Below are 20,235 nucleotides of genomic sequence, written 5' to 3'. Positions count from 1 at the left end.
TTGCGGCTCGATTCTCTTGATGGAGATAAGGTTTGAAAGGCTCCGAACTGGATCTCGGAAGCCGGTCCGTGGCTAGGCACAGAAAGCCCCCCTTACAAAGTGGAAACCACTGAGGGTTAATGGTCAGCTTCAAGAGCAGGATTACACCTGGTGCCAGGCACGCAGGCTAGGCTCTGCTGCTGCGCTACCACGGCAGACAGAGGGACAAGTTCACAGCTGGGTGGCAAACTACTGCCACACCCTCCTCCTCACGGAGGATCCTGTCCAGTGTCTCCAGCGTGTCATTTTACCCCACTGTTATTTGACTCTATAAAATGTCATGTCCTGTGGCCAAGGACCTCTCTCATTATTCCTAAGAGTTAATGTTAGGATTTTAATACATACCATGAAAAAAAAAGGACTTCCCATCGTGGCGCAGTGGTTAACGAATCCGACTAGGAACCATGAGGTTGCGGGTTTGTTCCCTGCCCTTGCTCAGTGGGTTAACGATCCGGCGTTGCCGTGAGCTGTGGTGTAGGTTGCAGACGCAGCTCGGATCCCACGTTGCTGTGGCCCTGGCGTAGGCCGGTGGCTACAGCTCTGATTCAACCCCTAGCCTGGGAATCTCCATATGCCGCGGAAGCGGCCCAAGAAATAGCAAAAAGACAAAAAAAAAAAAAAAAAAAAAGAAAAACATACCATGGGAGTTCCCACTGTGGCTCAGCAGTAACAAACCTGATCAGTATCCATGAGGATGTGTGTTCTCTCCCTGGCCTTGCTCCATGGGTTAAGGATCCAGCACTGCAGTGAGCTGTGACATAGGTCGCAGACGTGGCTTGGATCTGGTGCTGGTGTAGGCTGGCAGCTGTAGCTCTGATTCAACCCCTAGCCTGGGAAGTTTCTTTTCTTTTTTTTTTTTTTTTTTTCTTTTTGCCTTTTCTAGGGCTGCTCCTGCAGCATATGGAGGTTCCCATGCTAGGGGTCTAATTGGAACTGTAGTCACAGGCCTACGCCAGAGCCACAGCAACGCGGGATCCGAACCACATCTGTGACCTACATCACAGCTCACGGCAACACGGATCCTTAACCCACTGAGCAAGGCCAGGGATCAAACCTGCAACCTCATGGTTCCTCATCGGATTCGTTAACCACTGAGCCACGATGGGAACTCCAGGCCTGGGAACTTTCATATACTGCAGGTGCTGCCTTAAAAAGACCAAAAAAAAAAAAGTGTGTTAAATCAAGATTGATTTTTCTCAGACCTCTTTATTAATGAATCAATTTCTACCAACTGTTCACCAAAATAACTTACGTGGTGAGGGGGAAAGAATTCAATTTGCAAGTATTTCTAAACATATTTTCCTTTTCTCTATTTACCGTGCAGCCCAAAGTCTCCTCAGCAACACTTCCTGTGAGACTACAGAAATGGAGAGTGCCTGTGTGGTCGCTAAGGTCAATTAGCATGTCAAAGCTGAGAAAAGCAGATTTAAATTCTGAAGAATCTCTGTTGCAAGTGGTACAAATGCTGGACGCTTCATTTACAATGGAACCACAGCCTGAGCTGGAAAGAAACAAAGACAACGATAAAATGTGAAGGTCCTAGGTGACAAATATGACCCTCAGCAGAATCATCATTGAGACTTTTCGTCTAAGTGGGCACATGGAATATTTACAGAGTAAGTAATTACAGGATGCTCAGCATTGCATGGAGTACAAAATGGACCTAGGAAATAACAAGGAACAATGCAAAACAATACAGCACGCTGGTCCTCTCACCTTCCCGCCTCCTGCCAGCTCCCAGCGGGGCGCCTGCCCAGGCTCACCTCCCCACTGGGGCCTTCCTCTCCTGTGCCAGCCACAGCCCTTCCCTTCTCAGAACAGCTGCACAACTTACACCTCAGCGCCGGCTTACATCCTGGCACACACTACATTCCACGCTACTGCAGCTCTGTCGGCTTTATCTCCAGGCTCAGAGTTTGAGGGCGGGAATCCTGGCTTGTGCCTAGAAAGCCTGCGTTCCATGAATGCTCACTTAGTCCTCTACTAGGTCCTCTGGACATCTACAGAATAACCCAAGCGCGGGGGAGGCTCGTACCCTAAATGCCATGACACAGCATGTTTTTGAAGCAGGCATTACTTTAGCCAATTTGAATAGAAAGACTAATTCAATTTTCTCAAGCACAGGGAGTGATATAAAGATACTGGTTTCTTTTTTTTTTTTTTTTTTCTGTCTTTTTTGTCTTTTTGTTGTTGTTGCTATTTCTTGGGCCGCTCCTGCGGCATATGGAGGTTCCCAGGCTAGGGGTCGAATCGGAGCTGTAGCCTCCGGCCTACGCCAGAGCCACAGCAACGCGGGATCCGAGCCGTGTCTGCAACCTACACCACAGCTCACGGCAGCGCCGGATCGTCAACCCACTGAGCAAGGGCAGGGACCGAACCCGCAACCTCATGGTTCCTAGTCGGATTCGTTAACCACTGCGCCACGACGGGAACTCCCGATACTGGTTTCTTATTAGCCACAAATCACTTTTTAGGTAAATTTTAGATGCTTTTCCTTAGCTGTTAATATTAAAGATTTAGGAGTAACATAGGAGACAATAACGCTTTTTAAAATCTTTGATAAATATTTTCCAAAAAATAAACACGTGCCTTACTTAACAGACTCTACATCAGTTTTTTCAACTTTAATGTGAAATCCTAAAATGTCTTAAAAATCCATAGGTCAATATCTTGACCATTGTGGTACATATACAAACCCACACGTGATAAAAACTATATGGGGAGTTCCTGTCGTGGCGCAGTGGTTAACGAATCCGACTAGGAACCATGAGGTTGCGGGTTCGTTCCCTGCCCTTGCTCAGTGGGTTAACTATCCGGCGTTGCCGTGAGCTGTGGTGTAGGTTGCAGACGCGGCTCAGATCTGGCGTTGCTGTGACTGTGGTGTAGACTGGCAGCTGTAGTTCTGATTGGACTCTTAGCCTGGAAACCTCCATATGCCACAGGTACGGCCCTAAAAAGCAAACAACAAAACAAAACAAAACACAAATCCATAGGGAGACATTTTAGACTTTTTAGACTTTTCCGGTCAAGCATCTTTTGGCGGAGATTATTAAATCTACTGGAGTTTACTTTTCTGTGCAAGGTAGATACTAGCTTTGACCTAGGAGAGGCTGGAATCATATTCATCATTCAGTCGAACTAATTTAGTAAAATGCTGTCACTTGTATTGCTCCAGAATGTGGTCACCAAAATAATTTTTCTTTCTTTCTTTCTTTCTTTTTTTTTTTTTTTTTTTTTTTTTTGTCTTTTTAGGGCCGAACCTGTGACATATGGAAGTTTTCAAGCTAGGGATCAAATCGGAGGTATAGCTGCAGCCTATGCCACAGCCACAGCCACGCCAGATCTGAGACTCATCTGCCACCTACACCACAGCTCACAGCAACGCCAGATCCTTAACCCACTGAGTGAAGTGAAGCCAGGGATTGAACCCTCATCCTCATGAGTCTTAGTCAGATTCGTTACTGCTGAGCCATGATGGGAACTCCCTTCAACTGCATTATAAACAAGCTTGTCACCCCAGTTAAAAGTTTCTGGCAGTATTGTACCTTTCCATTTTAGGGTTACTGAAACACAGTCAATTAAATTTTACTTTAAAGTGCAATTATAGCCTGAATCTAAATGGTTTGCAAGGAAAACTTCAGGGTGGGTTATTTTATTTTATTTTATCTTACTTTATTTTATTGTCTTTTTTGCCTTTTTCTAGGGCCACTCCCACAGCATATGGAGGTTCCCAGGCTAGGGACTTAACCAGAGCTATAGCCGCCAGCCTACACCACAGCCACAGCAACTCCAGATCTGAGCCAGGTCTGCAACCTACACCACAGCTCACGGCAACACCGGATCCTTAACCCACTGAGTGAGGCCAGGGATCGAACTTGTAACCTCATGGCTCCTAGTCAGACTCATTAACTCCCCCAGGATGGGTTATTTATTTGTACATTTCTTTCAAATGCCTAACTACCAAAGAATAGCTTTAACTTTCATAGATTTTAAATTTTATTAACAATAGTTATTTATTTTGTGAAAGAATGAACTTTCTACAAGTAATGCGGTTACTTACCATTTACTTCGAACTACTTTTGTGGTTTCATCATCAATGTTCAGTGCAGAAATGTAGGCATAAAGAATTCCATAGAAAGGATCGGCTTTTCCCTCATTCTTCAAAGCTTTTACTTTTAATTGTTCAACTGTATAGACATCATCTATTGTACTTACTAAAAAAAAAAAAAATTTCATCATCATTCTAAATATATTCTAAGAATGCCAAAGGATTATATCCAAAAAGAAAAGCTACAAAGCTCAAATGAGAACATATAATAGCTTAAGCTATATAACAGAAAAATTATTACATATATTAAAACATAAAAATGGACATAAAAGCAAAAAATAAGCAAAAAAGGAAAAGAATGAGAAATTAGTCTTTATTAAAATGAATAATTTCTGACCATCAGAAGATTCCATTAAAAGAATGAAAGGAAAGCCGTAGAGTGGGATGCTAGCAATCTATAAGGAGACAGAGGAGTCATACCCAGAAGAGCTCAAGGGTTCTTAAAAATCGATAAGAAAAAGATCGTCAATTCAATTTTTTAAATGGGGAAGACGCTTTAAAAAGCACTTTACAAAAAGGATGTAAAAATGGACAATAAACGTACTGGCCTCACTATTTATCAAGAGAAAGCAAATTAAAGCAACAGTAGGATTCCACTAAACACCATTTAAAAGACTAAAACACAAACACTGGTGAGCAGGTGGAGCAGCTGGGAGAAGTGTGAATTGGCGTAAACATTTTGGAAAACCATTTGCAGACTCATATCAAGGTAAACAGGTGTGACAAAGCAATCCTCCCCTAGGAATGTATTTATCCGAGAAAAGCAGACAGAGCTCATCTAAAGTCACATTCACGAAGAGAGCAGAAATCCTGTTAGAGGAATAAGACAGAGAAACTATGACATATTCGTGCAATGGACTAGCACACCTCAACAAAAAGCAAGGCTACACCCAGCCGAGTGGATGACACTCACGAATGTAACACTGAACCAAAAGAAGTCAGAGACATGAGTGAACGCACATGATACAATTTCACTTTTAAAATTCCAACATGGGCAAAATTGCTCTGTGGTTTCCTTGATGTGAGAAGTGAGAATCACGTTTGGGACAGCGCGAGGCCTCATCTGGGCCCTGGCAGTCACCTGAGGGGATGAGGCTGAAGCACCATGAAGCAGCGCGCAGCGCCACATGGGTTCCCGGTGCGGCACAGCAGTGCTGTCCCCTTAGCCTTTGTTTACTATTCTAGGTATTAGACTCCCATTAAAAAGTTTACCTGAGAAAGTTTACAAAACTAAGAATAATTAACCCATTAGTCATTTTTAGTTTTCCTTAATCTTAGAGGAATCTTAGAGGTCCAAATATTACTTGGGTGGGTAAAAATTTAACTGAAGTTGTGGTTCCTTCAGCATTTCACTATTTTCTTTTGTTGTTGTCTAGCACATGAAATTTAATCTTCTTTACTAAAAGCACAGTTATGTGTACCTATTTACCTATTTTATTTTTGTGTCTTTATCCTAGTATTAGTACACACACATTAGAAGATGTGCACAAAATGACACTGTTTATTTCTGGGCTGTCTGCTGTTTTCTGTTCTATTTACATTTCTTATATTGAGTATTATTTTCTTTCTCTTGTTGTTCCCTTTTTTTTTGCCTCACTGAGGCATATGAATTCCTGGGCCAAGGATCAGATCCGAGCCGCAGTTGTGACCTACACCACAGATGCAGCAAAGCCGATCCTTAATCCATTGTGGCAGGACAGGGATTGAACCTGCGTCCTGGTGCTGCAGAGATGCTGCTGATCCCACTGTGCCACAGAAGGAACTCCTATATTGAGTATTATTTTAAATAAAAATAATAAATGCTTTAAAGAAAATATGATAGTTTTACCCAGCCTTGTTTAATCAATTTCAGCCTATAAGTTTTTCATGGGAATAAGGAGCATTTAAAAAGACATAGCGGAATTCCCGTCATGGCTCAGTGGTTAATGAGTCCAACTAGGAATAATGAGGTTGCAGGTTTGATCCCTGCCCTTGCTCAGTGGGTTAAGGATCTGGCGTTGTCGTGAGCTGTGGTGTAGGTTGCAGACGCGGCTTGGATCCCGTGCTCCTGTGGCTCTGGCGTAGGCTGGTGGCTACAGCTCTGATTCCACCCCTAGCCTGGGAACCTCCATGTGCCGCAGGAGTGGCCCCAGAAATGGCAAAAAGACGAAAAAAAAAAAGAGTAAAAAGACATAGCAACTCATTTTTGCCTTTGAGTAAATTTAATTAGAAAGGTTTCCACAGTGAAATAAAAGAAAGGGAAATTTAAGTTTCACTTTTGTGGTTACTTTGATATGAGTCATTGATCAGGAAAACTTTTTTTCCATACAAATTCAATAGTTCTGAGTAGCCAAGAGAAGCCTAGAGCAGGTGCTGTTGTTCTTGTCCCTATTTTCAGGTTGAGTGACAGGCAGGGACTGAGCAAATCCACCGCAAGTTCCAGGGAACACGTCTATGCTTCCTGGATGTCTCCTAAGATGGCACTACCCACAAGTGATGTGACATTTTAAAATGCCGCCAAAGTAAAAGAGCTTTAACTCTAATATACTACTTGGAAGTTCCTGTGCGGCACAGTGGGTTAAGGATCCAGTGTTGCCTCTACTGCGGTGCAGCTTGCAACCATGGCGTGGGTTTGATCCTTGGCCCCAGAACTTCCACATGCCACAGGTATGGTCAAAATAAGTAAATAAATAAAAGCTTCAAGCTTGTCCCTTCCTGTAGGCAAAAAAGATGATGGTTCTAATTTTGATCCGGTGGTATTTCTTCTATTAGTGATCGCTATTGAAGGAAATGTGTTTAATATCCTCAGGAAAGCATTAACAAAGCTCTTCTTTTACAAAATTACTGTGACTTGCAGATTAATTTAGTTTATGCTTAATTCAATTGCCACTCTCTTGAGATGAATTAGGTGTCCTCTGTTATAGGAAGTATTTCACCTCCCAGGAGGAAGTTACAGAACGCTTCAGGGAGTGATCTAAGGCTACCTCTGCTTTTCCCCAACGCCCCCAGGGTCTAAGCATAAGCCACAGATGGCAACAGACAGCATCCCTTTCAAAGTTAAGCCTCAACCTGGGCTGCATAGATTTGGGGTCTGTAAACACATAGCACTTTATGCAAAATTCTCTGTGTAGGTACAGCTACTCTTCTGGAGGGAGGGTCATTAATTCTCATCTGGCTGGCCAAAGGTCATATAAGCCTCCAAAAGTTTTAAACTACCTTTTTAAAAGGAAAGCATTGCACTTAAATAATAAGAATATAATATATTTTACTATGTACCCTTATAGGCCCAAATTCTGGCCTTTTAAAAATTCAAATAATATTTAAAGGTCACTTACAATTTATGGATTCTTTCAAACAACTGCCAATTTCATCATCCAGAGGATTTGTTTCTTTATTTTCTCTTATAAAATGCAATAGGATGTTAGCTTCTGGTGTATCTTAAATTGAAAATGCATAATAAGTAAATATCAAACTGATGATTTTTTTTTTTTTAATTTTTTGGTCTTTTTGCCATTTCTTCGGCCCTCCCAGGGCATATGGAGGTTCCAGGCTAGGGGTCGAATCGGAGCTGTAGCTGCCAGCCTACGCCAGAGCCACAGCAACGCGGGATCCGCGCCGCATACGCAACCTACACCACAGCTCACGGCAACGCCGGATCGTTAACCCACTGAGCAAGGGCAGGGATCAAACCGGCAACCTCATGGTTCCTAGTCAGATTTGTTAACCACTGCGCCACGACAGGAACTCCTGATTATTTTTTAAATCACTGTGAATAATCCAAAAAAATTTTTTTTTGTCTTTTTTTTTGCCATTTCTTGGGCCGCTCCTGCGGCATATGGAGGTTCCCAGGCTAGGGGTCGAATCGGAGCTGTAGCTGCCAGTCTATGCCAGAGCCACAGCAACGGGGGATCCGAGCCACGTCTGCGACCTACACCACAGCTCACAGCAACACCGGATCCTTAACCCACTGAGCAAGGGCAGGGATCGAACCCGCAACCTCATGGTTCCTAGTCGGATTCGTTAACCACTGTGCCATGACGGGAACCCCCCAAAATTATTATTTTTTTGGCTGCACCCACGGCATGAAAAAATTCCCCAGGCCAGGGATCGAACCCACATCACAGCTGACACCAGAGCCACAGCAGTGACAACATCAGGTCCCTAAACTTCTAGACTACCAGGGAACTCCCAAAATTATTTTTATTATTATTATTATTTTTTGCTTTTTAGGACCACACCCATGGCAATTTGAAGGTTTCCAGGCTAGGGAGTCGAATTGGAGCTATAGCTGCCGGCCTACACCACCGGCACAGCAATGCCAGATCTGAGCCGAGTCTACAACCTACATCACAGCTCACGGCAATGCCAGATCCTTAACCCACTGAGTGAGGCCAGGGATCGAACCCAATCTTCATGGTTCCTAGTCAGATTCATTTCTGTTGCGCCACAGCGGGAACTCCCCAAAATTATTTTTATTAGTAAAAAGTGAAGACATTTAAGAATATTAATCGAAGAGAGTATTACAAAGCCATTATCGGTATGATGTGGTGCTGCTCTGTGAACACACGTAGATGTACGCCAGATGCTGTGAGTTTAAAGAGCAGCTTACAAAATGTCGCCATACAATTCCCTTTCCTTTTAAAAAGGTACATAAACCAAATTACGTGGAAGAATATATACCGACAAAATGATTATCACTCATAAGGTGGTGAATTAATAGGTGATTTTTGTTTCCACAGAAATCAAAGCAACGAGGGTCCTGGGAGGAAGAGTGGGGTGCAGCACTGCTGTCACGATCCCTAAGGACAGCAGAGTCGGCCCAGATGGTCTGTGGGTCAGACATTCTGCCTTCCCCAGCTGATGAGCAACCTGGCTGGGATGGAAGCTCAAACCATTTAGAAGTTCTCCATTTCCACACGGCAGGTGCAGCCCAGGAAATCAGAAGTAAGGCGGATTAAAATAAGCATATTGAAATTCGCATGCCTTTATATCTCTTTTCCTTTAAATGTGTCTCCCTGAGAAATAAGGCATTCGTTTTAATGATGTTGGCATCGCTAAAAAAAAAAAATTGATATTTCCCCTTTGAATCTGTTTTCAGAGCCAAATGCACAACATCCTAATCCATCTCATTAACTTCAAATCAGTTAAAATCACTGCCGTCAAGCTTGATAACCTTTTCTGCCAGACAAATCCAATTATCTTTTAGAGGCTGATTTTCTAACACTGGTGCTATAAAATATTCTAATAATAGTCTATTAGTTTTAATAAAATATTAAAAATAAGAAACCAGGGGAGTTCCCGTCATGGCGCAGCGGAAATAAATCCGACTAGGAACCACGAGGTTGCGGGGTCAATCCCTGGCCTTGCTCAGTGGGTTGAGGATCTAGGTAGCATTGCCATGAGCTGCAATGTAGGTTGAAGACGTGGCTCGGATCTGATGTTGCTACGGCTGTGGTGAAGGCTGGCAGCAACAGCTCCGATCAGACCCCTAGCCTGGGAACCTCCATGTGCCGCGGGTACAGCCCTAAAAAGACAAAAAATGAGAAGAAGAAGAAACCAGGAGTTCCTGTAGTGGCACAGCGGAAATGAATCTGACTAGGAGCCATGAGGTTGCAGGTTCGATCCCTGGCCTTGCTCAGTGGGTTAAGGATCTGGCATTGCTGTGAGCTGTGATGTAGGTGGTAAACGCAGCTCAGATCTGGCATTGCTGTGTCGGTGGTGTAGGCCAGCAGCCACAGCTCCGATCAGACCCCTAGCCTGGGAACCTCCATATGACGCAGTTGTGGCCCTAAAAAGACAAAAGGCAAAAAAATAAATAAATAAATAAAAATAAGAAACCACAGTACCCTCTTCAAAAGGAACTGAGGAGTGATACTACTATCCTGTGTTAAGAACAGACTGTGGATGGAGTTCCCTGGTGGCTCAGTGGGTTAAGAATCTGGGGTTGGGAGTTCCCATCGTGGCTCCGTGGTTAACGAATCCAACTAGGAACCATGAGGTTGCAGGTTCGATCCCTGGCCTCGCTCAGTGGGTTAAGGATCCAGCATTGCCGTGAGCTGTGGTGTAGGTTGAAGACACAGCTCGGATCCCATGTGGCTGTGGTGTAGGCCGGCAGCTGTAGCTCCGATTCAGCCCCTTCACCTGGGAACCTCCATATGCCGTGGGTGCAGCCCTTAAAAAAAGCAAAAATAAAAAAAATAAAATGATACCCTGCTATAGCGTATGAAGGATTATTCCATTTCTGGGAATTCTGTGCTTTTGTGCAGGGTTGTCCTGATCTTTCTGTCCGCACTACAAAGTACTCGTAGGATGCTTTAAGGCACTAACTCCTCACCTTCCCAGTCTTGCTGCCCTGACATCATGCTGGAAGAAGCTGTAAACCTTTTAACAATCACTCGCAGTTATGAACGAATGATACTACCTATATGTCCTATGTTCTCCATGCTCTAGCACTAAGGTATCTGCAGTGAAACTGAATTTATTTTTAAACAGTCACTGATTTTGGTTATGAAATCAATAGCACTATCTCTCAAAAATCACCACAAGGGATGATGCTTTAAAAATGGGTCTGATTTTCCACAATTATTTAGTGAAATATCAAAATATCAAAGACATCACAAGTTTTTAAAAGTCACATAAAATGATTTTGCACTTTTAATTCAAATGAAATCCAAGCTTCATTTTCATTCTTTTTTTTTTTATCTTTTTAGGGCCACACCTGAGGCATATGGAGGTATCCAGGCTAGGGGTCCAATCCGAGCTATAGCTGCCAGCCTACGCCACAGCCACACGGGATCTGAGCTGTGTCTGTGGATCCTTAACCCACTGAGCAAAGCCAGGGATTGAACCTGCAACCTCATGGTTCCTAGTCGGATTCGTTTCCACTGCGCCACAATGGGAACTCCTTCATTTTCATTCTTAAACACATTGCACAAATATTGAAATACATGATACAGTCATTTCCAAAGGAATAAAAAATTTCAGATAGCTTTTTACCTGGATTTGTTGTAATAATGGTTTTTGAGATTACAGTTGCTGTCATGCAGTTCCGAAATTTGTCAAAACTTATTCTTACATCTGAGGCAAATATCACTGTTTGGGGGGAAAGGCATTTTAAAATTATTACATGAGATAAAACATGACAAATATTGAACATAAACATTGAAGTATGATACCTGTTTCTCGGGGCATCCAGCTCTGTGCAAGTAGAATAGATTCATTATCCCAACTGCATGCATCAAAAAAGAAGCGAAGTGAAAAAAATCAAATACATTAGGAAAAACTGGCAGCAACCACATTATTTACCAGAAGAAGGATGTCTTGATGGTTAGGGTTAACGATCCCCCTTGTGGTCAGGGTATAGTTAAGGATCTTGGCTTCTCCTGCATTTTGCAGGGCTATACTATCTATTTCACAGAATAAAGCATTCATTCAGCACCATTCATCTCTAACAACTCCTGCCTCCTCAACTCCTTTTCCTACTCAGGTCACTGTAGACTACTTAGAACTGAATGACTACAAGTATAAAGATTTTTTTTTTTTTTTTGCTTTTTAGGGCTGCACCTGTGGCATATGGAGGTTCCCAGGCTAGGGGTTAAAATTAGAGCTACAGCTGCCAGCCTACACTATAGCCCCAGCAACGCCGGATCCAAGCCGTGTCTGTGACATATGCCACAGCTCAGCAATGCGGGATCCTTAACCTAGAGTGAGGCCAGGGATCGAACCTGCAACCTCATGGTTACTCATCAGATTTGTTTCTGCAGCGCCACAACAGGCACTCCAGGTCTAAGGATCTTTAAGTCACTCTTTCATAGCATTAAGTGAGGACCCCCACAATGGATAACCTGCTCAGGGAACTTGATGGATTGAAGGCCTGTTTCAAATTAAGCGCTTTCTTCAGTACCCAGGCGTCTGGAGTCTCAACAATGCCATGTTATACCCTGTGATGCTGCAGCACGTAGCCCCGCCCCACATGTGACACACCTGGAGCCCACGGAACCCAGTCTGACACTTGCTTTTCTACCATCCTAACACGGCCTGGCTCCAGGGTACCACCCAAGGAATCAAAGAAAGTTGGCTCCTTCTTTATCAATGGGGCTAATAAATCACTGCTTGTTACAAAAAGAGAGTGCGATAATAAGCCAGCAACGGTAGATTCCATCCATGTAACCCATTCCATCTAAAGATCCCATTTTAGGGAACAGACTATAATGACTCAATACACCAGAGCAAGGTTTACTTTTAAAATATCATTTCTGGAGTTCCCATCGTGATGCAGTGGTTAACGAACCCCACTAGGAACCATGAGGTTGCAGGTTCAATCCCTGGCCTTGCTCAGTGGGTTAAGGATCCGGTGTTGCCGTGAGCTGTGGTGTAGGTCGCAGACGTGGCTTGGATCCCACGTTGCTGTGGCTGTGGTGTAGGCCGGCGGCTACAGCTCCAATTCAACCTCTAGCCTGGGAACCTCCATGTGCCCCAGGAGCGGCCCAAGAAAATAGCAAAAATACAAAAAAAAAATGATAATAATAAAATATCATTTCCCTATCATTACTTTTTCTAATATGAAATCCATCATCCTTTTTTGTTTGTTTGTTTTTAATGGCCGTCCACCACAGCACATGGAAGTTCCTGAACTGGGAATCAAACTGGTGCCTCCGCAGCAACCCGAGCCACTGTGAGACAATGCCAGATACTCAACCTGCTGCACCACAGCAGAACCCCTGTGAAATCCAACATTTTTTGGATCAAATTAAAATGTTCTCACTTGGTGATAATAGGACAGATTTTACAGTTTGGAAGAGATGTGGGAAGTTACCATATCATTGCAAAAGAAGACTCTGTCTCGTCATAGAGTTTAACTTCACACCTCTGGCCTTTTCTTTGATCTGAAGTGGTAAAGTATTTTGGCTTTCCAACCTTAGAAATTGAAGGAAATCATTATTCTTCTTCACTATAGTTACAGAGGTCCTTAAATATTTGTTGATAGAGATACTCACATGTTTACCTTTTAGACAACAAATTAGAAATACCAAAAGAGCAAGAATCACTAATACATATTTGATGAGTTAAAAGCACCTTTGGGGGAGTTCCCATCGTGGCGCAGTGGTTAACGAATCCGACTAGGAACCATGAGGTTGCGAGTTCAGTCCCTGCCCTTGCTCAGTGGGTTAAGGATCCGGCGTTGCCGTGAGCTGTGGTGTAGGTTGCAGACGAGGCTCGGATCCCGCGTTGCTGTGGCTCTGGCGTAGGCCAGTGGCTACGGCTCCGATTCGACCCCTAGCCTGGGAACCTCCCATATGCCGCAGGAGCGGCCCAAGAAATGGCAAAAAGACCAAAAAAAATAAAAAAATAAAAAAAAATAAAAGCACCTTTGGGAGTTCGAGTTTCGGCTCAGCAGGTTAAGAACACAGCTAGTATCCATGAGGACTCAGGTTTGATCCCTGGCCTCACTCAGTGGGTTGGGGACTCAGAGTTGCCATGAGCAGACACGGCTTGGATCTGGCGTTGCTGTGGCTGTGGTGTCGATTGGCAGCTGCAGCTCTTATTCAACCCCTAGCCTGGAAACTTCCATATGCCGTGGCTGTGTCTCTAAAAAGACAAAAAATAAAATAAATGAAACCATATTTTATCTCTAAACTACTTATTTTTAAGTTGTAAATTACACACTTTGTTTGAAGAGATACAGATGTATGTGCTTTAAGTAAGACTGTGGGATCTTTTCAACATGTCGGAACAAGTGCTCCACAACAAGGCCCTAGGGTGGCATCTGTGTATCCCTACGGCTTAGCGCAGGCCTGGCATGGAGTGCATGTGACTGGGTGACTTCATCTCTCCAGGCCTCAGCGTTCCTGTCTTGCAGCCCAGGTATGGGTATGGATACCTTCTTCACTGCCTTCATAGGGATAAGCTGGTAAGGACCAAATGAGGTAGGTGGGCAATGCCCCTTAATACACCATCTGATTCAGTCCACTTGCGGAGAAAGAGGATCACAGAAGTGGGAGTGAAGCCAGGGGCCCCTCAGGGAATTCTCACAGGGAACAACAGAAACCTCAGACATAGCAATGGCCCAAGCACAGACAGTCCACCGGCTGCCCCCTACTGTCACCCCTGGATCTAATGTCAGGGCCAAATTCCATGAAAAAGAGCTGAAGAAAGACTCACAGTTGCCTGTAGAAGAGCAGGATCTGGAAACAAAGTCAGAGGAAAGGACAGACAGCACATGAGAGAAGCCGACTATCTCATGGGACATAAGAAAACTGTATGAAAAGGAGTTTTAAAGTGAATAGATCTACGTAGAAGTGAGAATGAAGCAAGAATAGGTTACATAAAAATCTGAAGAAAAGGAAATGTAAGAGGGATGAAAGCAAAATGGGAGAAGAAAGATATGGAAAAAAAAGAGGTAATATAATCCTATGAAAAAGGTCAGATTCAAGGGGTGGCCAGGGAAGTGTGGGGCATGGTAAAAGCTGTTGCAGGTTTTATATTCACACTGAGTTTTAGAAAATTCTTACTACACTGTAACATAATGGCATTACATAGAATTTCGGGGAAATTGAGAGATTATATCCTGCCTTTACATAAGATTGAGGACTTCCCATTGTGGCTTAGCAGGTTAAGACCCCGACCAGTATCCATGAGGATGTGGGTTTGATTCCTGACCTCACTCATGGGGTTAAAGGATCTGGCATTGCCATGAGCTGTGATGTAGGTCGCAGAGGCAACTCGGATCTGGCATTGCTGTGGCTATGGCAGCTGCAGCTCTGATTCAACCCCTAGTCTAGGAACTTCCATATGCTGCAGGTGTGGCCCTAAAAAAACCACAAAAAAAAAAAAAAAAAAAAAAAAAAAGATTGAACCTAAGTTGCTCAGAAAGGAATTATTCCTACTTTTCAAGACTGTCATATGGGGTGTTTATTCCTCCATCCCGAATTACGAATTACACTGAGTGTTTACTCTTCGGCAGGCACTGTGCCAGGCTGGGCTAGGGTGGTGAACAAAGCAGACGTGGCCTCCGTCAGCCTGTCGTCAGGGATCGTCAGCATCTTCAGTCACTTAATACGGAAACGCAACTAGCAGTTACTGACGACGTTGACTACAAGTACCTAAGTCTATTTCCCTTTTTTTTTTTTTTTTTTTTTTTTTGGCCTTTTGCTTATCATCATTCCACATAGTGAGGAAGTGCTCTTGCCCCTTTATTTTTCTTCACATACTTTGTGAAAATTTACTCCTTGCCAAGTGACTCTAGTCTGTCCAATGGAGCTCAAAACTCGCAGCAATAACTGGGCTGGAGGGAGACGTGAATGCAAAGACTGGTCAGACCCTCCCGGCGTTGTTCCGTCCTGCCTTTCAGCAGATCCGCTGCGTTAGCTCACCAGGCAACTGCAGCACCCCGGGTGTTCTCACTCACTGCTCCATCTCAGGACAGCTCTGACAACATGCACCAAATTGATTCCCTGGGAGTTCCCGTCGTGGCACAGTGGTTAACGAATCTGACTAGGAACCATGAGGTTGCGGGTTCGATCCCTGCCCTTGCTCAGTGGGTTAACGATCTGGCGTTGCCGTGAGCTGTGGTGTAGGTTGCAGACGCGGCTCGAATCCCGCGTTGTTGTGGCTCTGGCGTAGGCTGGCGGCTACAGCTCCGATTAGACCCCTAGCCTGGGAACCTCCCATATGCCGCAGGAGCGGCCCAAGAAATGGCAAAAAGACAAAAAAAAAAAAAAAAAAAAATTTTGATTCCCTGATTTATCCAACGTACAGACCTTCAAAGAACTTCAGGGAGCCCTTCATGTCAAGGCGTCGACTCTTTCCTTTGTGCCTCTGCTTAACACAGTTTGAAAAGCTCTCCTGTGGCTGGTGGATCATGTATGACTGTGTGCTGCATTTACATGCAAATACAACTGTACTGTGCTACTCAAACAGATAAAATGCAATTTTCCCTTTAATGGGAAGTGTTATTTTCTAAATTCAACTGAGGATGGATCAGGATACAGACAAAATTTTACTCCAGCTGGTTTTTACTTTCCAAACATGAACAAAATTATAAAACTCCCCTGCCAAACTGAATCTGGCTTTGTTGGGATTTAACTTACCGACCTCACAGCTGCAAGGACATTAATAATTCTTCCATCAAGACTGTGTCCATTTGCAACAATGTCACCCAGAGAGTAATAATCAGAAGACTCTTTAACTGGTAAGTATATCAAAGAAAGTAGCTTGGTGTCCACTTCATAATTGGAACAAACTTTCATCCTTGAGTGATTCTCACTGAGCAACAGCTTACAATGGCTAAATTGCAAACACACACACAAAAAGTTAATATCAAACCATTTTCTACCAGAAAAATACTTTAAGGTTCACAGTTAAATTTTGGTTGTAATTTAAACTACATTTTAAAAAAATTAGCTTAAGGAAATTTAGGAGTTCCCATCGTGGCTCAGCAGAAACAAAATCTGACTAGTATCCATGAGGGCGCAACTTCAATCCCTGGCCCCACTCGGTGGGTCAAGGATCTGGTGTTGCTGTGCCTGTGGTGTAGGCCGGCAGCTGCAGCTCCGCTTCGACTCCTGGCCTGGGAACCTCCATATGCCATAGATGTGGCCCTAAAAAGACCAAAAAGAAAAAAAAGAAAAATTATCCTTTTCACTCTTAGAAACACTGTAGGAACAACATCGTATGAGATTTCTTTGTCTGAACGGTTTTGAGGGCCAATTTGTGCCCGAGTTCTCAACACAGTAGTTGTCTGATCTGGCCCCACACTCTGGGTTTCTGCTTCCCTCTCTGTAAAGGGGTGTGGAAGTACCCTAAAATACGGTGGGGGTGGTCATTCCCACCTCGGGCACGACTGCCCTGCTCGAGCCCTAAATCAAGGCCCGTGCTTTCCTTCCTTGCACGGCGCCCTGCGCAGACCAGCTGCCCAAAGTTCACACACTGAGCACGAGGGGCTCTGCCTTCCAGTCACTCTGCTGCCCAGTGTCCTCCGTGGAGCCTGGGCAGCCCTCTCATCCAGGCCCCCACTTCCTTCCCCTGCTGCTCTTTAGGTGTGAGCCTCATCAGCTCTCGCCCTGTCCCCTTGTCTCCTAAGCTTCGTTCCCCTAGAGTCATCCTCCTCAGGCAGCCAAAGCACACGTGTGAAGCTGTGATTTCCGTGCTCAGAGACCTCCTGGGCTAGCCATCAGCAAAGAGGGAGGTTGGACGGCTGAAGCTGTCTGTGAAGAGATGCTGCTGCTCCCTCAAGCTTCTCCTCCTGCCGTTCCTCTGCCCATAGTCCAGCCACTTCAGATGACCAGGCTACGAAACTGCCATTTTAGAGAAAAAACTGTCAAACATCCACAGTTCCATACAGTCCAAACTACGATGAACTGTTCTGGAAAAGGCTGGAGGTTTCATGTTGTTCCATCTGCCAAGAATGCGCCTCCCACCCTTCATTCACGCACTCATTCCGTAAACGCTCAGTGAGAGCCTACTGTGTGCCAGACCCCGGTCGAGGCACGGGGAAACAGGGGCGAGGCAGACAGACAAGACCGGTGCTCTCACGGAGTTTGTAGGCATGAGAGGGAGACAGACGAGAACAATTAATCAGATAATCCCAGACTGTAGCCAGGGCCTTGATGGTACACATAACACTGTGTCTATGATGAGGTCCTGGTACTGGGGACTGGAAGGGCAACTACAGACAGGAGATGAGGAGGATCGAAGGAGGTGACTTTGAGCTGAAACTGCGATGAGAAGCGCAAACATTCAAAGCAAAGGAGACTGCTCCATGCAGAGGGAAGTGGACGTGCAATGCTGTGAGTGCAGAATGAGCCCAGGGTTCACAAAGGGGAGGTAGTTCCATGCAGTGGCAGAGAAACAAGGTCAGAAAAACGGGTGCAGGTACACATGTAGTCGAGACTGTGGTGCCCACCCAGAGCCCTCTACCAGCCTCACACCTCTCAGCCAGAACCACCTCTCAGCGCACCCCCCACCCTCCCCACCCCCCCCCACCCCCCCACCCCCCCCCCCCCGCCGCCCCGAGTCAGGGGTGGGCTTCAACCAATGACTTGCAAATACTGGCTACAAAAGCCCAGGCCCTCCTGGGCGGGGTTGGGGCACCACTGTGAGGGAGCCCTTTTGCTCAGGCTGGGCCGGGGCTCCAGCAGAGCCTGCCTCCTCGCGCAGCGCCCCACAATGCTCTCCATCCACCATCATCGGCAGGAAGCCTCCGCTAGGCTCTGGCTCCCCAGGACCTGAACTAAGACAGGCAGGCAGGGAAGAAACTTAAACCTGACATGAAAAAGCAGCTAAGTGACTTCCAAGATGTAGCTTTTCTTCTCATGTTCCAGATTTAATGTGACTAGACTCAAAGTTTTGCAAATTTAAGTATGAAAATCAAAGTAATAAAAACAAAGTCATTTTTTCACGTGATCCTGTGTCAAGTGAACTATTCCGTATCAAAGACAAACATTGTGATGTGAGGAAGAACGAGACTCCTAATTTTCAGTTGGGAAGTATGCACCTTTAGGAAGCTCTCTGCTCAGCGGACACACAAAAACTTCTTAGTAACGGCCATTCTGGCACAAAGACTGTTAACTCTGCGCTGGGTTTACCTAGGAGTTGCAGGGCTGAACTTTTCTTCTCTTTCCAAGTCCTTTATCTGGATCAAGGGGTTTTCAATTATCACTAAAATAGATGGAAAAATATGTTATTACAAAAAAGTAACAGGATAAATTTTAAAACGAAGTATACATAACAGCAAACATTACAGTGTTATTTCCAATTTTGAGTTGGTATCATACAGCATTCATAATCATTTTCTTGTAGCACGGTGAGCAATGGAATCCTGGGGTATGACCATCAATTTGCTCTCAGATGACATTTCTTGGTTTGGTTTGGTTTGGTTTTGTTGTCTTTTTAGAGCTGCACCTGCAGCATATGGAGGTCCCAGGCTAGGGGTCAAATCAGTCTACAGCTGCTGACCTACACCACAGCTCACAGCAACGCCAGATCCTTAACCTACTGATCGAGGCCAGGGATTGAATCCACGTCCTCATGGATACTAGCCGGGTTCGTTAGCCACTGACCCACGACAGGAACTCCATCAGATGACATTTTGTTTTTTTTCCGTCTTTTTGCCTTTTCTAGGGCTGCTCCTGAGGCATATGGAGGTTCCCAGGTTAGGGGTTTAATTGGAGCAGTAGCCACCGGCCTACGCCAGAGCCACAGTAACGCGGGATCTGAGCCATGTCTGCAACCTACACCACAGCTCACAGCAACACCGGATCCTTAACCCACTGCTGGAGGCCAGGGATTGAATCCACATCTTCATGGATACTAGTTGGGTTCCTTAGCCACTGACCCCAGACAGGAACTCCATCAGATGACATTTCTTATACTTTGTGTTTAAATCCCAGCCTGTGACCCACACTAATGTTACTTTATCAATTAGTTACACTGAAAATGCCCTCATATAAAACAAAGGCTTTAATTGATTTTTCATTGATTTTTCAACTGTCCTCAGAAAACAATCGTGGTAGAAAGAGCAATGCCTAATCTGGGCCTTGATTTGAGCTCCACAGTTTATCAGCCTTACGATCTAACATTTTAGAGTTTCTTTTTCCTTAAGGTCTATGTTGGACTTTCTCGTGGTCTACTGGGCTAATTCCTCACACAACTATCCCATTATTATTCCTTTTTCCAAATGAAGACTTTGAAGGTCACAGAGGTTAAATGACTTTCCCACGGTGCTCTATCTAGAACATCTAGTGGGGCTAGATTTAGAACTGTTCTGATGCAAAAATCTGTGATCTTTTGACTCCAGCACACTAAAATCCAATTTACTTTTATAAGCATTGACAACTTTACATTTTTAATCCCTTATCCCATTCACCCTAACAACTGTCAACCCAGGACATATTTTAATACCAAAATATGTCTTTAGCTCTATGTAACTAACATTCTAGCAATCATCCAAGGACTGTTTCCACTTATACTAGGCCCTGTGACGTTTGCAAAGTTTTTGGCCTTCCTAGTCCATGTGTTCAATTGCCTTGTTAGTCAATGAGAGAGACACTACGCATAGCCCTGCAAGTTAAAATGGGTGGGTGCTGAGTGAGTAGTAGGGCAACAGGCTA

General features: G+C 44.5%; 1 protein-coding gene across 6 annotated transcripts in view; it reads right to left on the bottom strand.

Moving 5' to 3' along the window:
• The window catches only part of MEIOB (meiosis specific with OB-fold), a 40,428-nt gene that overhangs the window by 3,901 nt on the left and 16,292 nt on the right, over window positions 1-20,235 (bottom strand). For 2 of the 6 annotated variants that reach the window (XM_085017998.1, XM_021086801.2), the window contains 8 exons: window positions 18,712-18,784; window positions 16,216-16,411; window positions 12,942-13,042; window positions 11,302-11,354; window positions 11,123-11,218; window positions 7,462-7,563; window positions 4,100-4,253; window positions 1,357-1,540 (listed from right to left, as the gene is read on the bottom strand). In XM_085017998.1, the coding sequence (XP_084874124.1) occupies window positions 1,357-1,540; window positions 4,100-4,253; window positions 7,462-7,563; window positions 11,123-11,218; window positions 11,302-11,354; window positions 12,942-13,042; window positions 16,216-16,411; window positions 18,712-18,784 (959 nt within the window). The remainder of the gene's footprint in view (window positions 1-1,356; window positions 1,541-4,099; window positions 4,254-7,461; window positions 7,564-11,122; window positions 11,219-11,301; window positions 11,355-12,941; window positions 13,043-16,215; window positions 16,412-18,711; window positions 18,785-20,235) is intronic. The other 4 variants (XM_085017999.1, XM_085018000.1, XR_014840999.1 and 1 more) reach the window with 3 other exon arrangements.

This window comes from Sus scrofa, chromosome 3 (genome assembly GCF_054392235.1).
Source record: "Sus scrofa isolate SSC_HxYL_T2T_F1_AM1 chromosome 3, Sscrofa_HxYL_maternal_Yorkshire_Landrace_v2.0, whole genome shotgun sequence".
Classification (NCBI taxonomy): domain Eukaryota; kingdom Metazoa; phylum Chordata; class Mammalia; order Artiodactyla; family Suidae; genus Sus; species Sus scrofa.
This window is presented reverse-complemented; position numbering and strand designations above follow the sequence as displayed.